This window comes from Rhinopithecus roxellana, chromosome 3, assembly GCF_007565055.1.
Source record: "Rhinopithecus roxellana isolate Shanxi Qingling chromosome 3, ASM756505v1, whole genome shotgun sequence".
NCBI classification, from domain to species: domain Eukaryota; kingdom Metazoa; phylum Chordata; class Mammalia; order Primates; family Cercopithecidae; genus Rhinopithecus; species Rhinopithecus roxellana.
The window spans coordinates 146,126,326-146,147,702 of NC_044551.1; the positions used below are offsets into that span (position 1 = coordinate 146,126,326).

At 38.5% G+C, this 21,377-nt stretch overlaps 1 protein-coding gene across 2 annotated transcripts; it reads left to right on the forward strand.

Moving 5' to 3' along the window:
- Window positions 1-1,711: 1,711 nt before the first annotated feature.
- MTX3 (metaxin 3) lies at window positions 1,712-16,249 on the forward strand. Of its 2 annotated transcripts, XM_010386006.2 has the most exons (9): window positions 1,712-1,820; window positions 2,315-2,384; window positions 2,744-2,820; window positions 3,716-3,808; window positions 4,309-4,491; window positions 4,638-4,714; window positions 6,182-6,339; window positions 7,627-7,715; window positions 9,202-16,249. In XM_010386006.2, exons 1-9 carry the CDS (start codon window positions 1,740-1,742, stop codon window positions 9,310-9,312), a joined length of 939 nt encoding a protein of 312 aa, XP_010384308.1. In that variant the 5' UTR covers window positions 1,712-1,739; the 3' UTR covers window positions 9,313-16,249. The 2 variants fall into 2 exon arrangements, with proteins under 2 accessions (XP_010384308.1, XP_010384310.1); XM_010386008.2 differs by lacking the exon at window positions 7,627-7,715.
- Window positions 16,250-21,377: the final 5,128 nt, after the last annotated feature.

Genomic DNA, 21,377 nt, shown 5'->3' on the forward strand with positions numbered 1-21,377 from the left:
GTCTAAGACATAGGGCCTGCTCAATAAATGTTTCAATCGTTTTAATGGTACATATAACATTTTCCAGTTATACAGTTATTATTAATTAATTCTCATTTCTGATATATCTCTTTTCCATTTCTGAGAACTCTTGTTTTTCAAACATGTAAAAAAGACTTTAGCAGGCTGGCACTGTAATTTAGATGACTATGTAAACAGTAAGGGAGTGCCTAGCAATTATTTGTTGAATAGTAATTTTATGAAAAGTTGCAGGCCGGGCGCGGTGGCTCAAGCCTGTAATCCCAGCACTTTGGGAGGCCGAGATGGGCAGATCACAAGGTCAGGAGATCGAGACCATCCTGGCTAACACGGTGAAACCCCGTCTCTGCTAAAAATACAAAAAAAAAAACTAGCCGGGCGAGGTGGCGGCGCCTGTAGTCCCAGCTACTCGGGAGGCTGAGGCAGGAGAATGGCGTGAACCCGGGAGGCGGAGCTTGCAGTGAGCTGAGATCTGGCCACTGCACTCCAACCTGGGTGACAGAGCGAGACTCCGTCTCAAAAAAAAAAAAAAAAGAAAAAAAAAAAAAGAAAAGTTGCAGAGGTTTCTTCTGAGTTTTAGTTGTTTAAGAAGACTCGACCATCTCAGTGGGATAGAGGAAAGAACTCAGAGGCATGACTGGGAGGGTATCAAAGAAAGACTACTGTGCTTTCTAGAAAAAAGACCCAGCACCCAAATTCTAACTCTGAGACCCAGTCATACATTTGGATCATAGCATTTCCAAGACCAAAATTTCCTCTTTAATAGTTTTTCTGAGAAACTGTCAGGTTTAACGTCAAGAAACACTTAGTCCGTGCTCATGAGGCCCACAGACATGACTAGCTACAAGATTCGCGGGGCCCAGCCCAGAATAAAAATGCAGAGCCCCTTGTTCAAAACTTAAGAATTTCAAGACAGTGACTGAAGAGCATCAGCCAAATGAGGAGTACTTTTAAGCATGGAGCCTTGTGTGGCTGCACAGGTCCCACACCTATGAAGCTAGCCCTCTTCCGTGAAAGACAAAAGGTTTGTAGCTAGGGAGAGAAGCTACAATTCAAGTATGCACAAGGGGCTGCAGGAACCCAGAGCTCCTAACTTTGTAAAAGCATCACTGGGAATGTGAATTAAGCTCATTTTTGAGGGAGAAGTTGCATAGGGAAGAAAGACATTCCAGACAGAAGGATCTGCACTGAAGGTGGGCAGAATTTACCTGACGTCCAGAAATACTGTAACTTTTAAGCAGGATGGTGCCAGTGAACATGAGGGTGAGAACAGATTGAGGCTGGAAAGGTAGGCAGAGGCCATATATACGGGAAAAGGGGTTTAACAATTACTGAGTGCCTCCTGTGTGCCAAGTTCTTTCCCTCCATGACATTTTAAACACCACAATCTTGTAAATACTGAGTCATCCCTATTTTACAAACAGTTAATTTAGGCATCACACAGATTTAATGTTCAAAGGGTTTGGAACACTCTAGGGATCTAATAAATATTAATATTTGAAGAACTACTGGTGGGTCTGTCTGACTTAAGGCGCAGAACTCTTACCCTTTAGGCCAAGCTGCTCCTAAGAGTTCTTTTTAATCCCTCCAGTCATTCTCGCCCTTATCTCTCAAGAGCCCCCAAACCGCCCTTCTCTCCCTTCGCCACGCCCCCGCGTTCCACGTGCCGGAAATTAGGTGGAAAATTACTTCCGGGATAGTAAAGGTCGGCCCCCCGCAAGATGGCGGCCCCCTTGGAACTCAGTTGCTGGGGAGGTGGCTGGGGGCTCCCATCGGTTCACAGCGAGTCCCTGGTGGTGATGGTGAGGCCGCCTCGCGGGCCAGGGCGCGGGAAGAAGGGGCGGGGCTAGAGGCGAGAGGCTGACTTGCCCTGGTTTCCCGCTGCGCTGCGGGGTCCAGGAGGGCCGGGCCGCTGCACGCTGCATCGCCCCGGGCTCCCTCCCACCGGCGAGTCCCAACCTGGCCTGTACCCTCGCCGAAGGCCGGCGGCAACGTCAAGGCTTCTCCGCTTGACTCCGAGTTTTGTCTACCTCACAAAGCTGTCTGGGCGGTGGAGTGAAACCCCAAAGAAGGGGGCGCACCCTCCCTACTCTGCGTCCCCAGGACCTTTTGGGGAGCAAAGTCCCCGAAAGCCGGGTGGCTGGCGCGCGCGTGCCTACTTGAGATAACGGGGAGGGATGCGGCCTCAGTATCAGTCGCCTTCTGCCTTTGGGGGATGGGGCTGTAAAGTAAAGCTGCTCTTCAGCTTTGCGTTACGCACTTGGTCTAAAATGTTTGATTGCAAACTCTGTTTCAGGCTTATGCCAAATTTTGTGGTGCACCCTTGAAAGTCAATGTGATAGATAACACCTGGAGAGGTTCAAGAGGTATAGTGTAAACCTTTACACTCCCCTTTCTGCACTGTTTTTTTTTCTTCTTGTATTTAAAGCTGTGAGGTAAATAGCTATAATATTGAGGATTTAGTTTCTTACCGTGACCTTGGCTCTGTGTTGTTTATGATTTGATCATTCTGAGTAATACCTCAAAGTGCAAGCCAAATCACTGGAAATTATGAGAAATGAAAATGTTCTCTAGAACCGCTCTTTGTGAAACAGCAAAAAAACCAAGACAAGCTTACTCATTTTTTCCCCTCTAAATGTGCAACTGCTATAGTTTCTAGGGTATTGGAATCCCTTCAGAGGAAATCACACTGTGTCCTTGTATGTAAACTGTTTTTTGATTATAGGCGATGTACCAATTTTGACAACTGAAGACAATATGGTTTCTCAGCCAGCAAAAATACTAAACTTTTTAAGAAAACAGGTGGGTGGTTCACTTTGAAGAAGTAGATGAGTAGATTGTTGATGCCTGCATGTTGGGCTTTTGTGTGTGTGCCAACTCATTAGACAATTGGAGATACCTGGGATAAGATTTAAAAATAGATTTGAGAATCACTGCTCTAAAGCATGAGTTCTGTGATATGAAAGTCATATGAAGAGGTAGTCAATTTATATTTTAATAAACTTTGAATTTTATTGAAATTTATATGTAAGTAGATTTAATGTAGCCATTTTCACTATTACACTTATTGATAGGATTGTCTATTTTGTCACATAGTTGGTACACATTTTGTGCTGAGCATGACATCTGAATTCTCACCAACTAGCAACTATATTATTTTTAAAAAGCTCTTATAGCAGTTTTATGGAATAATGTATCTAAATGTTTTAACAGTAGAGAGTTATGTATCCAAAATGTTTAAACATGTAAAGATTTATATAAATGCAAAAGTTATTTGTTTTACCAATACTGTACTTAAAAAAAATTGTGTCAATAACATTTTGAACTTTTATAAATTGGAAGATTTTTTTCTTTTTTCATGGGGAAAAACACAGCCAACTGGAACTGTTTCCTTCTTGTTAAAAAATAATAGTTGCTTTTATTTTGTACTACATGCCATGCACTGAACTAGGTCATTAACAAGCATGAAAATAATAGTAGTTAATATTATAACATTTATTGACCATATTGCATATATGATGCCATGCTAAGAACTTTATGTGCATTAAGCAATAGGTTTCACTGGATTTGTGTTTCTCTTTCTCCCATTTTAATACCACATTTGCTATTTGTGAGGAAAAATATGAATCCTGATTTGATTAGTTTTACTGTTTTGGGGCTGCTCTTTGACTTCTGAGTTGTTTTTTTTTTTTAATAGAAATATAATGCTGATTATGAACTCTCAGCAAAACAAGGGGCAGATACATTGGCTTACATTGCTCTCCTTGAAGAGAAGCTTCTCCCTGCAGTGGTGAGTGTTCTTAAATATTACAGTATTTTAGTGGCCTAGTTGCAAATGTACATAGTCTGTTTAGAAGAAAACTAATGAGAAAAGTCTTAAGAGAAAATTTTACTTATATGTTAATCTTAATTCTTTCATATTACTGTGATCTGTTAGGCATTCAACTAGTATGTGAAACAACAAAGTAAAAGAAAATGTCTTGTTGGAAATTCTTTGTGGGAGATGGATCTTTTTGCTGCATGTATAGAATTGGGTGTAATTCATTCATTCAGCAAATGTTTATTGAACACCTGCTATGTGTCAGGCCTTGTTCTGGGTGCTTGGAATATAGCAGTCAACAAAATTCACACATTTAAAATAATCTTGTTTTATCTTGAGTCATTCTAATTGGAAAATTTGTATGAAGTCACTGCATATAAAGGTATTTATGAAAAACTCTCATGTTGATTGAGTGATCTTTCTTTTAATAAAAGAACATCCTTGTAGTGTTTTTTTCTCTCCCTTTGCAGCTTCACACATTCTGGGTTGAGAGTGACAATTACTTTACTGTGACAAAGCCATGGTTTGCTTCACAAATTCCTTTTCCTTTGAGTTTGATCCTACCTGGAAGAATGTCTAAGGGAGCACTGAACAGGATTCTCCTGACCAGAGGACAGCCTCCACTCTACCACCTCCGAGAAGTGGAAGCACAGGTATAGTGTGGATTATTCTTCAAGCAAGGGCCCTAGAGAGAAAGGACAAGAAAAATCGCAGACATGAGTTTATCTAGAGATGCCTTCCTCAAAAGTAGTTTTAGAGTATCTTTTCTACTTTTGAGATATAATTTCATCCTTATTAGATATACAGAGATGCCAAGGAGTGCCTAAATCTTCTATCAAACAGATTGGGAACATCTCAGTTTTTCTTTGGAGATACGTGAGTATTCCCTTAAAAATCATTTTGATATTTTGTGCACATATATTCAATGAACAGCTATTTAAAGCAAGTCCTCTTATCTCTCCAAAAGATGAGTTTTTCACTTAAAAAAAGAAAAGATTTAGGCCAGGTGCGGTGGCTCATACCTGTAATCCCAGCAAGGCAAAGGTGGGCAGATCACCTGAGGCCAGGAGTTCAAGACCAGTCTGCCCAATATGGCGAAACCCTGTCTCTACTAAAAATACAAAAAATTAGCTGGGCGTGGTGGTGAGTTCCTGTAATCCCAGCTACTTGGGAGGCTAAGGCAGGAGAATTGCTTGAAACTGGGAGGTGGAGGTTGCAGTGAGCTGAGATCACGCCATTGCATTCCAGCCTGGGTGACAAGAGCGAAACTCTGTGTCAAAAAACAAAACAAAACAAACAAAAAAATTTAATGGGCTTTTATTATAGGAAACTTTTTCTACCAGTGATAATCTAACGCTGACTTAGTAGGCTGCATATGTGACTTTAAAACATCTAAGACCATTCCCACTCTGTTTCCCGTCTATTTAACATTTGTGAGTGAAAATGAATCTATAATGACAATTTCATTTTCTTCTAAATAGTTAGAGTCTAAGCTACTCAATGAGTAAAACCTTAGTTGCGTCATTTTTTTTTTTTTTTTTTTGAGACAGAGTCTCATTCTGCCGCCCAGGCTGGAGTGCAGTGGCTGGATCTCAGCTCACTGCAAGCTCCGCCTCCCGGTTTCACGCCATTCTCCTGCCTCAGCCTCCTGAGTAGCTGGGACTACAGGTGCCCACCACCTCGCCCGGCTAGTTTTTTGTATTTTTTAGTAGAGATGGGCTTTCACCGGGTTAGCCAGGATGGTCTCGATCTCCTGACCTCGTGATCCACCCGTCTCGGCCTCCCAGAGTGCTGGGATTACAGGCTTGAGCCACCGAGCCCGGCCTGCGTCATTTTTATAAACTAAAATGGACTGTAAACCTTTTAAGAGACTATATTGTGTAATTCAGAATTGAGAATTTTGAAAAAAAATTAAACACCATCCCAAGTTAATATTTTCTTATATGCTTTAAAAAATCCTTAATTTAATATTTTCTTTTATTTATTTATTTTATTATTATTATTATTTTTGAGACGGAGTCTCACTGTTGTCACCCAGGCTAGAGTGCAGTGGCATGATCTTGGCTCATTGCAACCTCTGCCTCCTGGGTTCAAGCAAATCTCCTGCCTCAACCTCCCAAGTAGCTGGGTTTACAGGTCCTCGCCATTATGCACGGCTTTTTTCTATTTTTAGTAGGGACAGGGTTTCACCATGTTGGCCAGGCCTATCTCAAACTCCTGACCTCAAGTGATCTGCCTGCCTTCATCTCCCAAAGTGCTGGGATTACAGGCGTTGAGCCACTGCATCCGGCCTTTGGTTAATATTGTCTTATGTGCTTAAAAAAATCCTTAATTTATTTCTAGGCCTTCTACCTTGGATGCCTATGTTTTTGGTTTTCTTGCACCTCTTTACAAAGTACGGTTTCCTAAAGTTCAGCTACAGGAACATCTGAAACAGCTCTCCAACCTTTGTCGCTTTTGTGATGACATCCTGAGCAGTTATTTTAGGCTTAGTCTTGGAGGTAAGCTGGCTCTTCAGCTAATATTTGTTTGCTTATTCTCCTATGTATGTATAAGCAAAATCCACTACTTATTTTAATTTTAAAAGTTTGTGTATTGTCTTTAAATAGTGGTTTATAGCACTTCAAGGATTTATATTTTTCTGACTTCATTTTTATTCTCACATTAGTTTTTATTTAAATAGAGAAATAGATATTTGCCTTTTATCTATTCCTCTGGATTTTTACATTTCTTGCTTCTTGTTCTTTAAATATTATCCCTTTGAAGTGGGTCATTTTCTTCTAAAAGGTTAAAACCACAGGTATTAAGTCTTTACTGAAAAAGAGTATTTATCCTAATGCAAATGGACAAATACTTTAAATTATTCTTACCTGCTGCTTCTAGCATTTTCCTGCATGAACAGAAATCAGCAGCAGATTGATTTTGGTGAGGTACACTCCCATGATTCCACTACTTGAAAACTGATTGCATCAGAATGGAGGTATAGTAAATAGAGGGCACCTGTTACTTAGGATGTGCTTCATTGAGAGATTGGGGCCTTGTGCTTAAGTGATTCAGATACTAAATTTCTATTGGGAGGGTGGGCTGAAATTGTCCTTTTAAGAAACAAGTTATAAAGATAGCTGGCTTAGGTGGACAGTTTATTATTTTATGGTGGGTTGTGTGTTCTGTATACAGGAAGGGGTTAGTAGTTTGGGAGTCATGAAATTAAGTAATGTTCAACCTTGTTAACTTGGGAGCAGTGGTTAGCAAACCTGATTATTTGACAGATAAAAAATCTTGGGTCCTATTCCAGACTTGCTAAATTAGAATCTTTTAGGCATCAATCCTAGGAATTTGTATTTTTAAGTTCTTCTAAATACTTTGGATGTCTGTTGGGCAACTTTTTGGGAGTTACTGCCTTGGAAAACTATCCAGATAGTTGTGACCAAAGACCTATTTGAAATGGGTGCAAGAAAGGAATGGCTTAAACTTGAGAAGGAAATGAGGACTACTGTGCCTTTTTTTTTTTTTTTTTTTAATACTAATTATTGTGGCCAGTTGCAGAACACTTGGTTAGCATTGTGTACTTAGTGAACAAATTTTCATCCGTTTTGCTCAGGGTTTAGTTTTGGAGCATTCAAATCCCTCTCTTCGCCTTTAAACCCAGAGTGGTTTTCCTCTTTGCCTTTTTTGGGGAGGGTGGGGCACTGGACAGGGTGGGTAAACTCAAAATTCTTTCAATCTCAATAGCTTTAAAGGCTTTAAAAATTTCCTGTCTTTCTCTGATTTCTGTCCTGGCTTCTTAGGCATCTCTCCAGCTGGACAAGAAACGGTAGATGCAAATCTTCAGAAACTCACACAACTTGTAAATAAGGAATCCAACTTGATTGAAAAGGTCAAGTCTACTTCAATCATTTTATCATAGCTTAGTATTTTCCTTGCTGTAGCTAATATTGTCATTTGGGTCACACATTAACTGTACCCTTTTAGTTTTTTTAGAGAGTTTATTTTTCAGAAAACTGTTTATACTTTCACTAAAGTTGTATGTAACATAGTGTTTTGAAGCCAGTAGTGGCCTGCTTGGGGAAAGATCAGATAAGAGTATTGGGTTTACTTTTGCCACACAATTAGTACCCTTTAAGCTAGGAAATCCAAAAGATTTGCTTTAAAAAAACAAAGCAAAAACACTTCTTGCTTGCATGTCTGCCTCTCTGTCTCTTAAGTTAATGTTTCTTAAGATTGTAAGCGCCGGCCTTATCCTTTCTTATTAACAGCACCATAATGTTCTTTTCTTCTTTCCACATGAAAGTTTTATTTTTTCTCCTTCTTGTTCTTCTCTGCTGTAGATACAGTATATAGTTTTTCACCAGTGTAGATATTTTGCCACTTGGGGTGTTCTTTTCATGAGAGAAACATTGAGGAACTGGGTAGGGGAGAGAGCCAACAAAGGGAATTTCAAGGGCGATTCTAGTAGGAAAAATACAAAGAGGTTACATATTTTTTCCCCAGTAACTGATAAGCTTGCCTTTTTTTTTTTTTTTTCCTGATACAAATAGTAATACTTATTATTTTACAAATTCATAGGGCAGTGAGGCCTGAGGCCTGATGATACTGGCTAACAGTTTTTGAGGTCCAGCACTGTGTTATTTGAGCTTGATGTGGGTTACCTCATTTAGAACTGATCCAGTGTTTAGAAAACCACTGATTAGATTTAAAGAATTTATCTTTCTTTTTGCCTAATGTCCTAGCTTCCTTTGGTCTACATACTCTCAGCTTTAAAAAGCTGGTCTTTTTTGATTGGAATACAGGTCATTTTCATTGAGGCAAAGAAGTATAGTTGAAAGAATAATAGTTTTGCAATCAGAAGACCTGGGTTCAAGTTTCAGCTCTCATACTAGCTTGTGACGTGGGGCAAATCACTTAGCCTTACGGAGTCTCGTTTTGCTTATCTGTACAACAGGGAAGGTCTGTGTCTGCATTTTCTTCATAGTGTGTTGGGAAGATCAAATAAGATATTGTATGTGAACATAGTTTGCAAACTGGAGCTTAGTGTAACAGTACCACTTTTACACTTACTAACAGATGATCTCTGTAAGTTATGCTATGGTTGAGTTCAGTAAAATATTTATTTTTTGGAATTACTGTAATTCTGTCAAGGTGTCAGGAATGAGCCACATTGCTGTTTACAGAAACTGAGTCAGCTGGTATTTGAGGTATGACATTTAGAATTCTTGAGATTATTTGTAAGAAAAAGGTTTCTCTGGCAGCCCAGGAAACATATGGTTCTGTACTCTTCTAGGCTATAGTTTGGATGGGGAGGCCACAGTCCACATAAGTGGTGCCACAGCATTAGTCAGATGTATCTTTTGTACTTTCTACAGATGGATGACAATCTTCGCCAAAGCCCTCAGCTTCCTCCTCGGAAACTACCAACACTTAAATTGACTCCAGCAGAAGAAGAAAATAATTCCTTCCAACGGCTTTCACCCTGACAGTAGTCATGGTTTGTGGCCAAAGTCAAATGATCGTTGCAGTAATCTCTTACACCAAGTGTGTAAAGGCAAAAAGAAGATACCATAATAGGTATTAAGGAAGACTCTAAACCAAAAGGAACTTTCTATGACATCTATTTTTATTACTATTATTATTATTATTAGGAAGCTTGTATTCTAGCTTGGCACTGCGTTTTTAATAACATCAAAGAGAATGCTAATTGAACTTGGTGGGTGGGGGGAAGAAAAACACATTGTACTGTATACAAAAAACTGCCTTAATCATGGCAGATTTTTGCCTTTGGTTCATATGTTGCTGACCAAAAGCTACAATTCTGTTCTGAATGTGCACTCCTAATTTATTTGAGTTAATTTATTCAGTTTATTAACTTAGTTTTCTTAGACCAGGCTGAATACCTAATATGTGGCTCTTTGGCTGAGGCTTTTTACTTCTGTTTAGAAATTTGATGCCTATTTTAGGAACCAGAAAAAGATAAATTGCTTCAGTAGAAGAGACCATATTTAGCTTTAAAAAGTGATGAGGAACGTGCTTTTTAATTATGCTCTCATAAGTCTAATCTTTTGGGGGTTTAGTAGCACATAGACAAACATTAAAGGTGGTTACATATAGTAACATCTGATAATACTCATTTAAGTATAACATTGGTCTTTGCTGATGTGTTTGATATAGGTTAGGAAGGGTTCTTTTAGTTTAGTTGGGCGAATGTGGCAGTTTTAGACCTATGTCTTTGTAGTGCATCTTTAGTTGTATTTCTTGTATTAATTCCAGAAGAAGTGAATGTACTGGTCATCATTACTATGCTAGGCTGTAAAATCTTACTGAAATTGCCCTCTTGTTAGACACTACTCAGGAGGAGCCCATGGCCAGGGTAGTAGAAATACTTACTGTGCATCTGGTCCAAGTTTTTATGCTTGGCTCAGGCTAGTATTCTTTCATAAAATGCATATCATGTAGTCAGAAGCTTTCTGACAACCAATTATTTTCCATATGTTTCACTTACAGTCAAAGAATACAAAGGAACAATCAGAAATAGCAGCTTTTAACAAATATTTTCTATTTATTGGTTGCTGAACTGTTAAGGGATTTGCTGTGTGATAATTTTACTTATAATAGAAACTTGCTTATTTTAGTGGTTGAGGTGCTTCTGTTGTCCTAAAACCACTTCTGAGGTTTTCAAAATGTAGAACCATGTTTTTGATTAGTGTCTTAAAAGATTATTGTGGTGCTCAGCAAATCTTATCAAGTCCTGTAGGAACCCATATGTTAAGAAAACAAGCTTTGTAGTCAAAAGACTCATCTAATTTGAGCTGAGTGGAGCTCAGCTGTGTTTGACCCACATCCTCCCAATTTGTTCTGTATTTAGGTAGTTATATATACAGGAGTCTTTAAGTCATTGTAAATATTTTTTCTTGAAAGTTTTAACTAAATGAGAAATAAGGTAGTCTTCAAAATCTTGGTCATCTGTTTGGATGTATTTAGGGAAAGTACCTCATGAGTTGCACATTACTTCTACAACAGGGTATGTGTGTGTGTGTGTGTGTGTGTGTGTGTATTAGGCATCTTCAAAGGCAGATTATTAGATTCTAGCAGTCTAAAATCTGATTCCAGCAGTCTGAAATCTAAATATTTTATATTGGAAATCATGACTGTGAGACTTTATTGTCCTCTGGGATGGATGTATATTGGAGAAGGGTGATTAGCACATTCATCAGACATCTGTTTATGCTTTGGTCAAGGCCAGTCATTTTTAATTATGATTTATATCAGACCCTTCAAAAAGTATTTGAAATATATTACAGTTATAACATATATAACATGTATATTACAAGCATATTACATGTAAAACAGAACAATTATGATTTAAAATTTTTAAAATTTAAAGAATTAAAACATTAAAAAATTTAAATTTAAAAAATTAAAAATTTGCAGAACAATATCAACACTGACAGATTCTAAAATTAAGTGGTTAATTTAACTCCAAGTTTCTCCATGGGCAAAGTCAAAAGATAATGCTAGGTTATGTCAATTTTTCTTTCAATAAAACTGCTAATGTCCATTAGGAAGAAAAATGTGTTTAAAGTTTTACAGGAACATGGAGCTCATGTTCTTCTGATATGTAGACTTTGATAAAGAAGCATACTGTAATGTTTCATAAACTGAAATTTTAATCAAAAGAGGTCATTTTAGCATAACAAGTATTTGTCTTTTTTAGTAGAGGGAATGACTGTCAATATGATTTATTTGCTTTTGTGTCATCCCTACTTCGAACTGCCGTAAGCCTTACATTCTCACTATAGTCCATAATGCTTCCAGATCACCTTTCCTAAGATGCAACATGCGATTTTAGTGAGAGTTTGTATGTTGGGTTACTTAGTTGAGCTATTTGTGTATAAGCAGATGAGATGACAGGAAGCTGTAACTGAGCACAAAGTACTTTAGGGACCAACCACACATGTAGGAAGCTCTTAGAAAAGAACTATTTTTTTTTTTTTTTTTGAGGCAGAGTTTCGCCCTTGTTGCCCAGGCTGGAGTGCAGTGGTGCAATCTCGGCTCACTGGAACCTCCGCCTCCTGGGTTCAAGCAAGTCTCCTGCCTCAGCCTCCCAAGTAGCTGGGATTACAGGCATGTGCCACCACACCCAGCTAATTTTGTTTTTTTTCTAGTAGAGACGGGGTTTCACTATGTTGGTCAGGCTGGTCTCGAACTCCTGACCTCAAGTGATCCACCCACCTCAGCCTCCCAAAGTGCTGGGATTATAGGCATGAGCCACTGCGCCTGGCCAATAAGGAACATTTTGTCAATCTGAACAGAGCACAGAACATTTTTTCAGACTGAACAGACTGCTAGACCAGCCTGTTTTGGATAAAGTTTGAGTTCATTGGGATAAATGGTCCCAATCTTAAACAGAATACTGTGAGCCAATGCCTTTTGGAAGTGATGGTGGAGGATAATATGATTAAACGGAACATGCTTATGTTTATTTTTGTTGGTAGTATATGATTAGAAAAACTGGTCCGATAATTCCCATAAGATGAAGATCTTCCATGAACAAACTGCCATCAGTCATCCATAAGACTGATTTTTTTTTTTTTAAGGAACACTAAAGAAGCTGTAAAGAACATTGAAGGTGGTCATTCCTTCAAAACTGTGTTTTGACCACACAAAAGGTGGGCATTAACAAACCAAATTTCAACTTAAGTCTGTGTATTATTTTGGGGGTACTGCAAGACTGGAGATTTTATAAAAGCAAGCATTTTTATTTCCGTTTATAATTCGTATTCATTCAATATTGCTAGATATATTAATGTGAAGGAATGGGGAAATATTTCATTCAAAGCTAAAATTTTCAGAAGTCTGTAAAAATGGAAAAACACCATTGAAAGAGGCAGAAATAGGTAATGGAGATAGTATCTTAGAAAACCTGTTGGTTAAGGCAGTGATAAAAGTAGTATTTGAACTTGGTAGTGCTTCCTTACAACCTCCTCCAAAAATATGCATTTACCAGGCTTGTTACATTTTTTTTTGACAGTTTTTCATCAACTGTCAAAAACTTTAACCCTTTTAAAACCTAGTTATAAATGCTTACATGTAAAGACAGGAAGCTAAGAAATGGGTACCTGGAATCTCTCTGAACTATTTTTATAACTTCTTGTGAGTCTAAGTATTTCAAAATAAAAGTGCTTTTAAAGTAAATTCATAGATTAAATGTATCATTATCTATATAAACTATGATTTAAAACTTTAATTTTCCAAACATAGTATTCAACTTAGTTGAATAAATATATGATAGAAGTTAAATAGAATTTTTATTTCGTTCTTAAGAAAAACTCATGTTTGTAACAAATGATTTTATCTAAAGATCTATTTTGCCTTACAAGAAAAGAAAAAAACAACCTAAAACCAAAAACTCCTTTTCCCTAGGATGTCAAAAATGCTGTGACTTAAAATATCTAATTATATTTTTTTCTTTCTATGGTAGTGGGGTTTACTTCTGAGGATAAAATATTTTGAAAAAGTTCTGTCCCTTGACGTGGTAGTTCTCCCGTGCCTTGTACTTATTCTCTCTACTTGTTCTCTCTCCAGATGCACAGTTTCACAAGATGCTCACCTTTAATGAAGAAGGTGTAGCTTTTCGTTTTAAGCTGTAATTGTCTTTGTCTTGATTTGGCTATTTTTATAACTGAAATCCTGAGCAACAGAGATAATTTGGGTGGTAATGATAGTCTTTTGTGGATGTTCTTGATGTTAAATGTTTTTTGCTGCCATTCAACTTTGTGGAATTTATGTTTACTTTTCAATGTTTTCATATTGCTTAACCAGATTTTAAAGAAATTTTGTTGTTAGTTACGTGAAGTCAAAGGTCAGTAGGTCAGTAATCCCATTATCCTCAAACTTGTAGTTTCATTAGATGTTCAAAATGCGAATTTTCACAGAGATACAAGGATAAATTTGTTTTAGTTTTGTTTTGGCTCCCAAACTCTTGTTGGGGTATAGTGTTTGCTAGGAGCCCAGGTTACCTGCCCTGGACTTAAATTGTGATTGAAGTGGAGAGGTACTCTAGGAGTTTAAAAAGACACAAAATTATTTTTTTCCAGACTAGTTAATTCTGATAAGAATTAACATTCTTGAACAAAGGTATCAGAAAGGGTATCTTGAGTTGAAGGTTTGTGAATAGAAAGGGAAATGTGATAGAAGATTATTCAGAACAAAATAGACAAAATAACAAGAGACAGGAAAATAAGTCTCTTTGTATCCTTATTAATCCTTTGAAATTATGCTATAATATTTTTTAAAAATCACCTTTTTGGTTCTGGGTGAAGCAGTTCCTAACACAGTGTTTTGTCAGAATATACTGTTAGGTGAATAGAGGGTTCTGTGGCCAGTTAAGTTTGGGAAATAGTGGGTTAGACAAAGTTGAGTTACTGTTGGCCTTTCAGACCTTTGATATGCTAATATGCATTTTAAATCTCCAAGAAGCACCTCTATTTTATACATCATTTCCCTAATTTATTTTAATACGGATTTTTTTTGTTTTTGTTTTCTTGAGATGGAGTCTTGCTCTTGTCGCTCAGGCTGGAGTGCAGTGGTGCAATTTCGGCTCAGTACAACTTCCGCCTCCCAGGTTTAAGCGATTCTCCTGCCTCAGCCTCCCAAGTAACTGGGATTACAGGCGCCCGCCACCACGCCCAACTAATTTTTGTATTTTTAGTAGAGATGGGGTTTCGCCATGTTGACCAGGCTGATTTTGAACTCCTGACCTCAGGTGATTCTGCCTGCCTCACCCTCCCAAAGTGCTGGAATTACAGGCATGAGCCACTGCCCCCTGCTGGATTTTTTTTAAAGTAGGTATCTTGTGGGATTTATGTTCTGAGAGATACACCTAAGGAAATGCTCCCCTGCGGTGTTTTTGCTAGTTTATACTCATTGCAAAGGTTTCTTATTGTTGGGTGCCCCTCTAGCCAGTGGTAGAAAAATGGGAAGAGATAGGTCAAGACTTCCTTGGACCATGGTATTGAGAGAGGGATGGCTGTCAGCATAGATACCTTGGTTATTTAGGCATTTGTGAGGGAGGCCTCTGGCTATTATTCCAGCCCCTTTCCTTAGAATCCTAGTTGGCCGGGAGCAGCTGTACAGGTGTCTGAACTGGTGGTTTGAGGACTACCCAGTTCCTAGGCATCCATGAGGCAGAGGGAACCAACTTGTATTTCCAGAACAACTTTACAAACCTTTTCTGGCTGTGCTTTAAAAGTGACAAAAAGGCAAAGGATGTTTATGATATTAAAGTCACATACAAGCTAGTATGATACATACATCATAGAAAGCCTATAGTTGCTTCAGTGACAAAGCAAAAGAAGTTTAATATTTTCCAGTTTTGTTCATTACTGAAGACAGTCTAAGGTTCATAGTTTTCACTAAATTCTAAGCAGATTCTGTATCCTAAAGCATCTAAACGTCACTAGGCCTGCAAGTTCGAGAGGTTTAGCTAAATATGTTTGATATCACTTCAAAGTCTAAAACCAGATTCAGATTACTAATCATGTGTAAGGAAGCATTTTGTGTGTTTTTGCATTATTGGAACACCATTTTCCAATTGCATTATTTGGAACACCATTTTGAGTGTGTATTTGAGAGAAAGCTCGCCTGTGGGTTTTGAGTTGTGGTGTAATGGTGAACATGTAGCCACATGAAAGGCCGTTGGATCTTTGTTCTGATTCTTCAGTCTTCTCGCAAATTCAGAGAAATGTCTTTTAATCATTTCGTTTACATATCCCAGATCCTTGGAAATCATGAAAAATAACTTGCCAGAGTTTGCATCAGCCCTCAATAAGTCACGAACCATAGAGAAGGTCATGGGGCCCTTCGTTCTTTGGACTGTTGGCTACTTCTGCAGTTCTGGCTTCTCTCTAGGAGGAGTCGTGTACTCAAGCTTTTAAGTTCAATGCATAAAAATGAGTTTTATTTCTCTTCTGACTTGATTTTTAATTTTATGAAATGGGAGATGTTTTTCCATTTTTCTATTCATTTTGAAGTGGGAATTTGAGGTGTTTGTAATGTCACGTTATTGTTCTGAAAGATTGACAGTAAAGAAAACAAGTAATGTATGTACGTAGCATATTAGTTTTGTCCCATCGAGCCTATCTTTGAATGGCAAACATTTTTAAAACATCTGTTCTAGTTGCACAACTACTCTAGCTTCATTATAAAGTAAACAATCTTAAAGTGAGCAATGTTGGCCATAATTTCAATATTCTAGCCTTGCCGAGTGTGAATATATTTTACTCAGAGACTATGTATAAATACTCTAAAGTGGTGATGGTGATCAATATTGTAAAGAATTTATTCTGATAAATGAGAAACTGGATATAATGTCAGAATAGCTATTTTCTCAATAAAAATCTCAAATCTGACTGCTTATTAATTCTTGATTTTATGTTATTTATTCTTTGAGGTAAATCTTTTCATTGGGAAGAATTTTTTGGTGGTTTAGTTGATCATGGCTGGGACTGAGCTATAGACATAGCGGGTTTTTTAAAAATGTCCATTCTTTTTTTTTTTTTTTTTTGAGACAGTTTTGCTGTTATCACCCAGGCTGGAGTGCAATTGTGCGATCTCAGCTCCCTGCAGCCTCCGCCACCCAGGTTCAAGCAATTCTCCTGCCTTAGTCTCCCAAGTAGCTGGGATTATAGGCACCTGCCACCATACCTGGCTAATTTTTTTTTTTTTTTTTTTTTTTAGGTGTTTCACCATGTTGGCCAGGTCTTGAATTCCTGAAACCTCAGGTGATCCACTCGTCTCAGTCTCCCAAAGTGCTGGGATTACAGGCGTGAGCCACCGTGCCTGGCCAAAAAATGTCCATTCTTTCTGTTATGCATTGAGACCACTTGTGCTCTTGCCACTCTAGGCTAAGGGAGCTTAGAGGTCTGTTCTCTAGGCCACCGGTTTGTGTAGGACCTCAGATGCTCACGCAACTTTGCAGGGTTATAGTTCTGTCATCCCTTCAGCTCTGTAAGTTTCTTGTAAATTATACCTTTTGCTCACCCAGACAGTATAGTGATAGTTCATTGTAATTGAATGGAAGATTTAACTGAGAAAAATAATCTAATTTTAGTTGGAGGGAAGATATTCAGGTTTTTTTTACTGCTTTGTGTTTATGGGACAAAGTATATGCTTATAGAGAACCCTGTTATTTATAGCTGTAAGTTAAATAGGGCAAGTTCCCTGAGAGAATGGGTGTCTTCGCTAGTAGAATTTTTAAAAATTGAGGTGTTATTTACCTATAGTAAAATGCATAGACCTTCCAAGTAGAACTGTGCAGGTATGTAAGTACATACCTTTTCTCACATGAGAAGCCACCTACATCTTTGTCAATATTCTTTTCCCTAAAGAACACAAATCTTAATTACTGATGCACTTTGGGTTCCAGGTGAAAGCCCTTGGGTGGATTGAGGTGGTGAGTAATGATCACTTGCTTGCTGCAAAAGAACAGAAAAGAGGAGTTGCTGTTGTGGAATAATGGAATTCTTTTGCGGCAGACACTATTTAGAGTCACAAAGCTGGGAACCATATGACAAAGAGCTTCAGAAATTTTGTTCTTAATTGCTCATCTTAGAGGCTTGACTTTCGTCTGAGACTATCTGGGGAGCTCAGAAACTCCTGGATGTCCATACTGATCTCCTTCGGTGAATGGTAGGCTACAACACAAGGTGCTCTCTTTCCTTTGCTGCATATAGCAGCGATTGGTGGGAAAACTCTTGCATTTTGCCATGTTGGGGTCTTGTCTTCAGTGAGCCTCCATAGCAGAAAGATCACTAAGTGTTGCAAATTATGTTTGAGACAAATGTAAGAGAACAAAAAGGAAATGGTGGTGAAGAAACGTCAGGTTTTGTCTTACTCAAGATCATCCTGTAGTTAAGTTCCTAGCTGTAGAACAAAGGAGAAACTGGTCTCTTCTTGACCAGACAAGGACTTCAGGAGAAAGAATGAGAAACCGTGGTCCCTCTCTCCAGGTATATGAGTCAGCCTCCTGGAATGCTTTAGACATCTGTGACTAAGAAATGAAGACAGCTGTGCATCATCAAAGATATTTCTAATTTCCAGTGCAGCCAACTCAAGGCTCCAAAACTTGTGCTTTTCCAAGTAGAAGAGAAGTTATTTTATTTATCCTGCGTCTTGAGTGAGTGGGAAGAACAGGGGAACTTTAACATGTATAAATACAATTAGGATTGGTTCCCCAGATCCTAGTTTGGAGAAGGTAGTCCGCTCTCGAATTCACATTTTGAAGAAGCTAAGAAATCTTTTGGTGTAGAAGATTTGCATGACACTTTGCAAATATCACAATTAAGACCAAACGGATTTCAGTTTTAAATGCAGGAAGCACACTGACTTGTTTAAAGACTGTCCTATTGTGCCCCTTCTGATACGTGTTGTCCCAGTTTTCTCCGTGAGGGGGATATTGCATTTTTCATCTAATGAACATGATTTACACTTTGTATTGCATATGACATCCAATTCACAAGGCTGACTACTGCTAAAATGGTTTAGAAAATGGTGGGGAGTGGGAAGTATATATAGCAGAGGTAGAAATTAAGAGGAAAAAGACCAAAAAGGAAGTAAAAATAAGGAACACGCACACACAGCCTAATGGAAATTTAAGCAAATTTAATCCAATCTCTGGTTTTGGAGCCTTGCAAATCACGTTTATGCTAAGATTGACATCCATCACTCAGTAATGACTGCTGTGTGGAAGCCTGGAGATGCCCACGTGTCTAAATAATTACATTCCAGCCACCTAACCTCTCAGGGAGGAGGCTGCTGTGGAGATCTTGAGTACCTGTGATTTCCAGGCACTCATTTATTTGGGAAGAATATAAAGAGAAGGTTACAAAGACTGCCCTCAAGGAGCTAAAAATATAAGAGAGATGCACATAATTTAAATGCAGTACGACTGATTTGCATCCATGTGGTTTTTCTCTTCTGTCCCAAAGAGATAGTTTAGAGATACCTTCCCAAAACACAGAAGGCAAAAGGAAATGCAGACGCAGTTTTCAGTTCAGACCTTGGAAGACCCTGAGATCCTGCAGTAGAGGTGCACAGCTTGGGAACATGTGGAATCAGTGATTAGTTTCATTGGTTAGTTCATTTACAGTTGGGGAAGCTGAATCAAATTTAAAAGGGATCAAAAAACAATCAAGCGCTTAAAAGAGAGGGAATTGAATACAGGAACTGGTTGTGCAGATGAAAGGAACACCCCTCCACCCCACTCCCCACCACCAAATCCCTGCCTTTGTGGGCTTATGAGAAGGGCAGCAAGGAGCCCAGGGTGGCTGGAATGGAGCCAGAGAGCCAGGGAGTAGAGAAAGATGAGATCAGAGGGTTAGCTGTGGCCGATCATAGGGTGGTTCTCAATTGCCCACCCTTGGGATGTGTTTGGAAATGTATGGTGGCAGTTCTGTTGTCACAGGGAAGCCCTGAAGGCATTTAAACTGGCCAGGGCTAACAAAGCCCTGCTCAACAAAGAATTATTCAAACCCAAATACCAATGTTTGCTGTTGAGAGATGCTGAAGACCTCGTAAGCCCTCATCAGGTTTCACAGAACAAAAGCAGATGATGAAAATCGGGATGACCTGCCAGCAAGCGGGCTTTGAAAAAAGAAAGGGTTGCTTAATGCAGAAAGAGTGCCAGTGTAAAGATTTTAGAACAGCAAACTATTTTGGTAGGAGAAATTAATCTCATGACAAAAAAGCCTAGAAACTAGAAAGGCCATTAAGGGATTACTCTAGTTAGGCTATAATTGGGGTTATGGAGCTGAATGAGTAGGTTGTAGAAAGACAATGGATTTCAGACTTAGAAAGCAAGACTTAATGTAATATACTGTTATGCCCAGACCTTTTATTCCCCGAAGAAGACCACCAGAGACCAGAGTCAAAGCCAAGCGGCAAGGATTTTTAATGCAAGTTCGAACTTGGTCCCTCCGTTTTACAACATACAAGAGGGCCCTGAACAATGCATGCGCTTGCCTTTTATAGCCTAATGTAAACAGGACTTGTAAAGTTGCAGAGGAACGAGGGAATTCTCTAGGTTACAGCATTACAATTGGTTAACATTTTAAGTCTATACATTTAGCAGTTTTTTTATTGGTTCCCGCGCTCTCACAAACGACTGTGCTCTTATCGGGGACTTTCCAGGTGGTGTCTTTCTAAAGTTGAGATGTATGGTAGTCTTTGAATTGAGAGATATATGGTGGGGAGACATGTAGTGGGATGAGCCCAGTAAGTTGAGAGATATATGGAGGGATATGTTTATACTAGGCTCAGGAAGTTTGAGAGATATATGGCAAGCACTAGTAATTTAGAACAGAAAAAGAACAAGACAGGGACTTTCACAATGCTTGTCTATACAACATCTGAAATCTATAGATAACATTATCAGTTGGGTCTGGGGTTAACTTGTTAACTAGGCTCAAGGCGCCGCCCGGGCTGTCTGCCTTTAGGGTCAACTTTTAGCTAGGCTCAAGGCGCCGCCCGGGCTGTCTGCCTGTGGATTTCATTATTTCATTTAATCTCTTTCAATACCAGATGGGTGGTCCTGAGCAAGTTACTTGACTCTTAGTCTGCATTGCTGTTTATTGCAATACAGTTGCATAACTAGATCTGAATGTATGAACATTTTTATGTTTGGGTTTTTTAAATTATCGAAATGTAGAAGACAACCAATAGAAAGAACTCTGTCCCATCTTTTATGAATAACCCCTGTTAACATATTATCCATTCTTGCAGTCTTTTATTTCTCCACGCTCACACACAATCCTGTATATATTGTCATCCAATAGTATCTACTATTCTATAATATGCCTTTTTATTTAATATTTGGTAAATCTTTCTAGGTCATTACATATTCTATATGATTTTTAGTGACTATGTACAATCTCACTGGATGGATGTAACATCGTTTATTTCTTTCCCTTGCGATGGACATTAAGGTGAGTTCTTCTTATAATGGTCCTTGTTACATATTATCATACGGTTTCTCAGGAGGATTATGCCCCTTTATGTTCCCTGCAGCCCTATGCAGGAGAGCCTGTATTACTGCAACCCCACCAGCATAGAGTATTATTTTTCTCTTTACCACCTTGATAGGTAAAAAAGTAGCATTTTATTTACGTAATAAAGCAGTTACTTCATAACTAGTATGGTTGAGTATTTTTTCCATATATCTATCGTCCATTTGTATTTCTTCTGTAAATTGTCTATTTGTATTCTGCATTGCAGGCAAATTAATTAACTTATCTGAACTCCTGTTTTCTCAGCTATCAGATGGGGTTTCTGTGGGGTCTAAAAGGGATTATACACGTTGCAGGTCTGGAATATGGCAGGTACTCAAAAGTACTATTTCCCTTCATGCTTTTTCTTAGATTAACAGCTCCAGAGGATGGAGGACTCTTTTCTTTATTGTACCCCAGCACTGAGCACAGTGCTTGGCACATAGAAGGGACACAAAAAATTTTCAGGAAGGAAGAATGGTGAGATTTGGAAATATTTTGAG

Coding starts and splice junctions, on each gene's coding strand:
- MTX3 (XM_010386006.2), top strand. CDS start 1,740: ATGGCGGCCCCCTTGGAACTCAGTTGCTGGGGAGGTGGCTGGGGGCTC. Junction 2,385..2,743: donor CACCTGGAGAGGTTCAAGAG/GTATAGTGTAAA, acceptor TTTTGATTATAG/GCGATGTACCAATTTTGACA. Junction 6,340..7,626: donor TTTTAGGCTTAGTCTTGGAG/GTAAGCTGGCTC, acceptor CTGGCTTCTTAG/GCATCTCTCCAGCTGGACAA.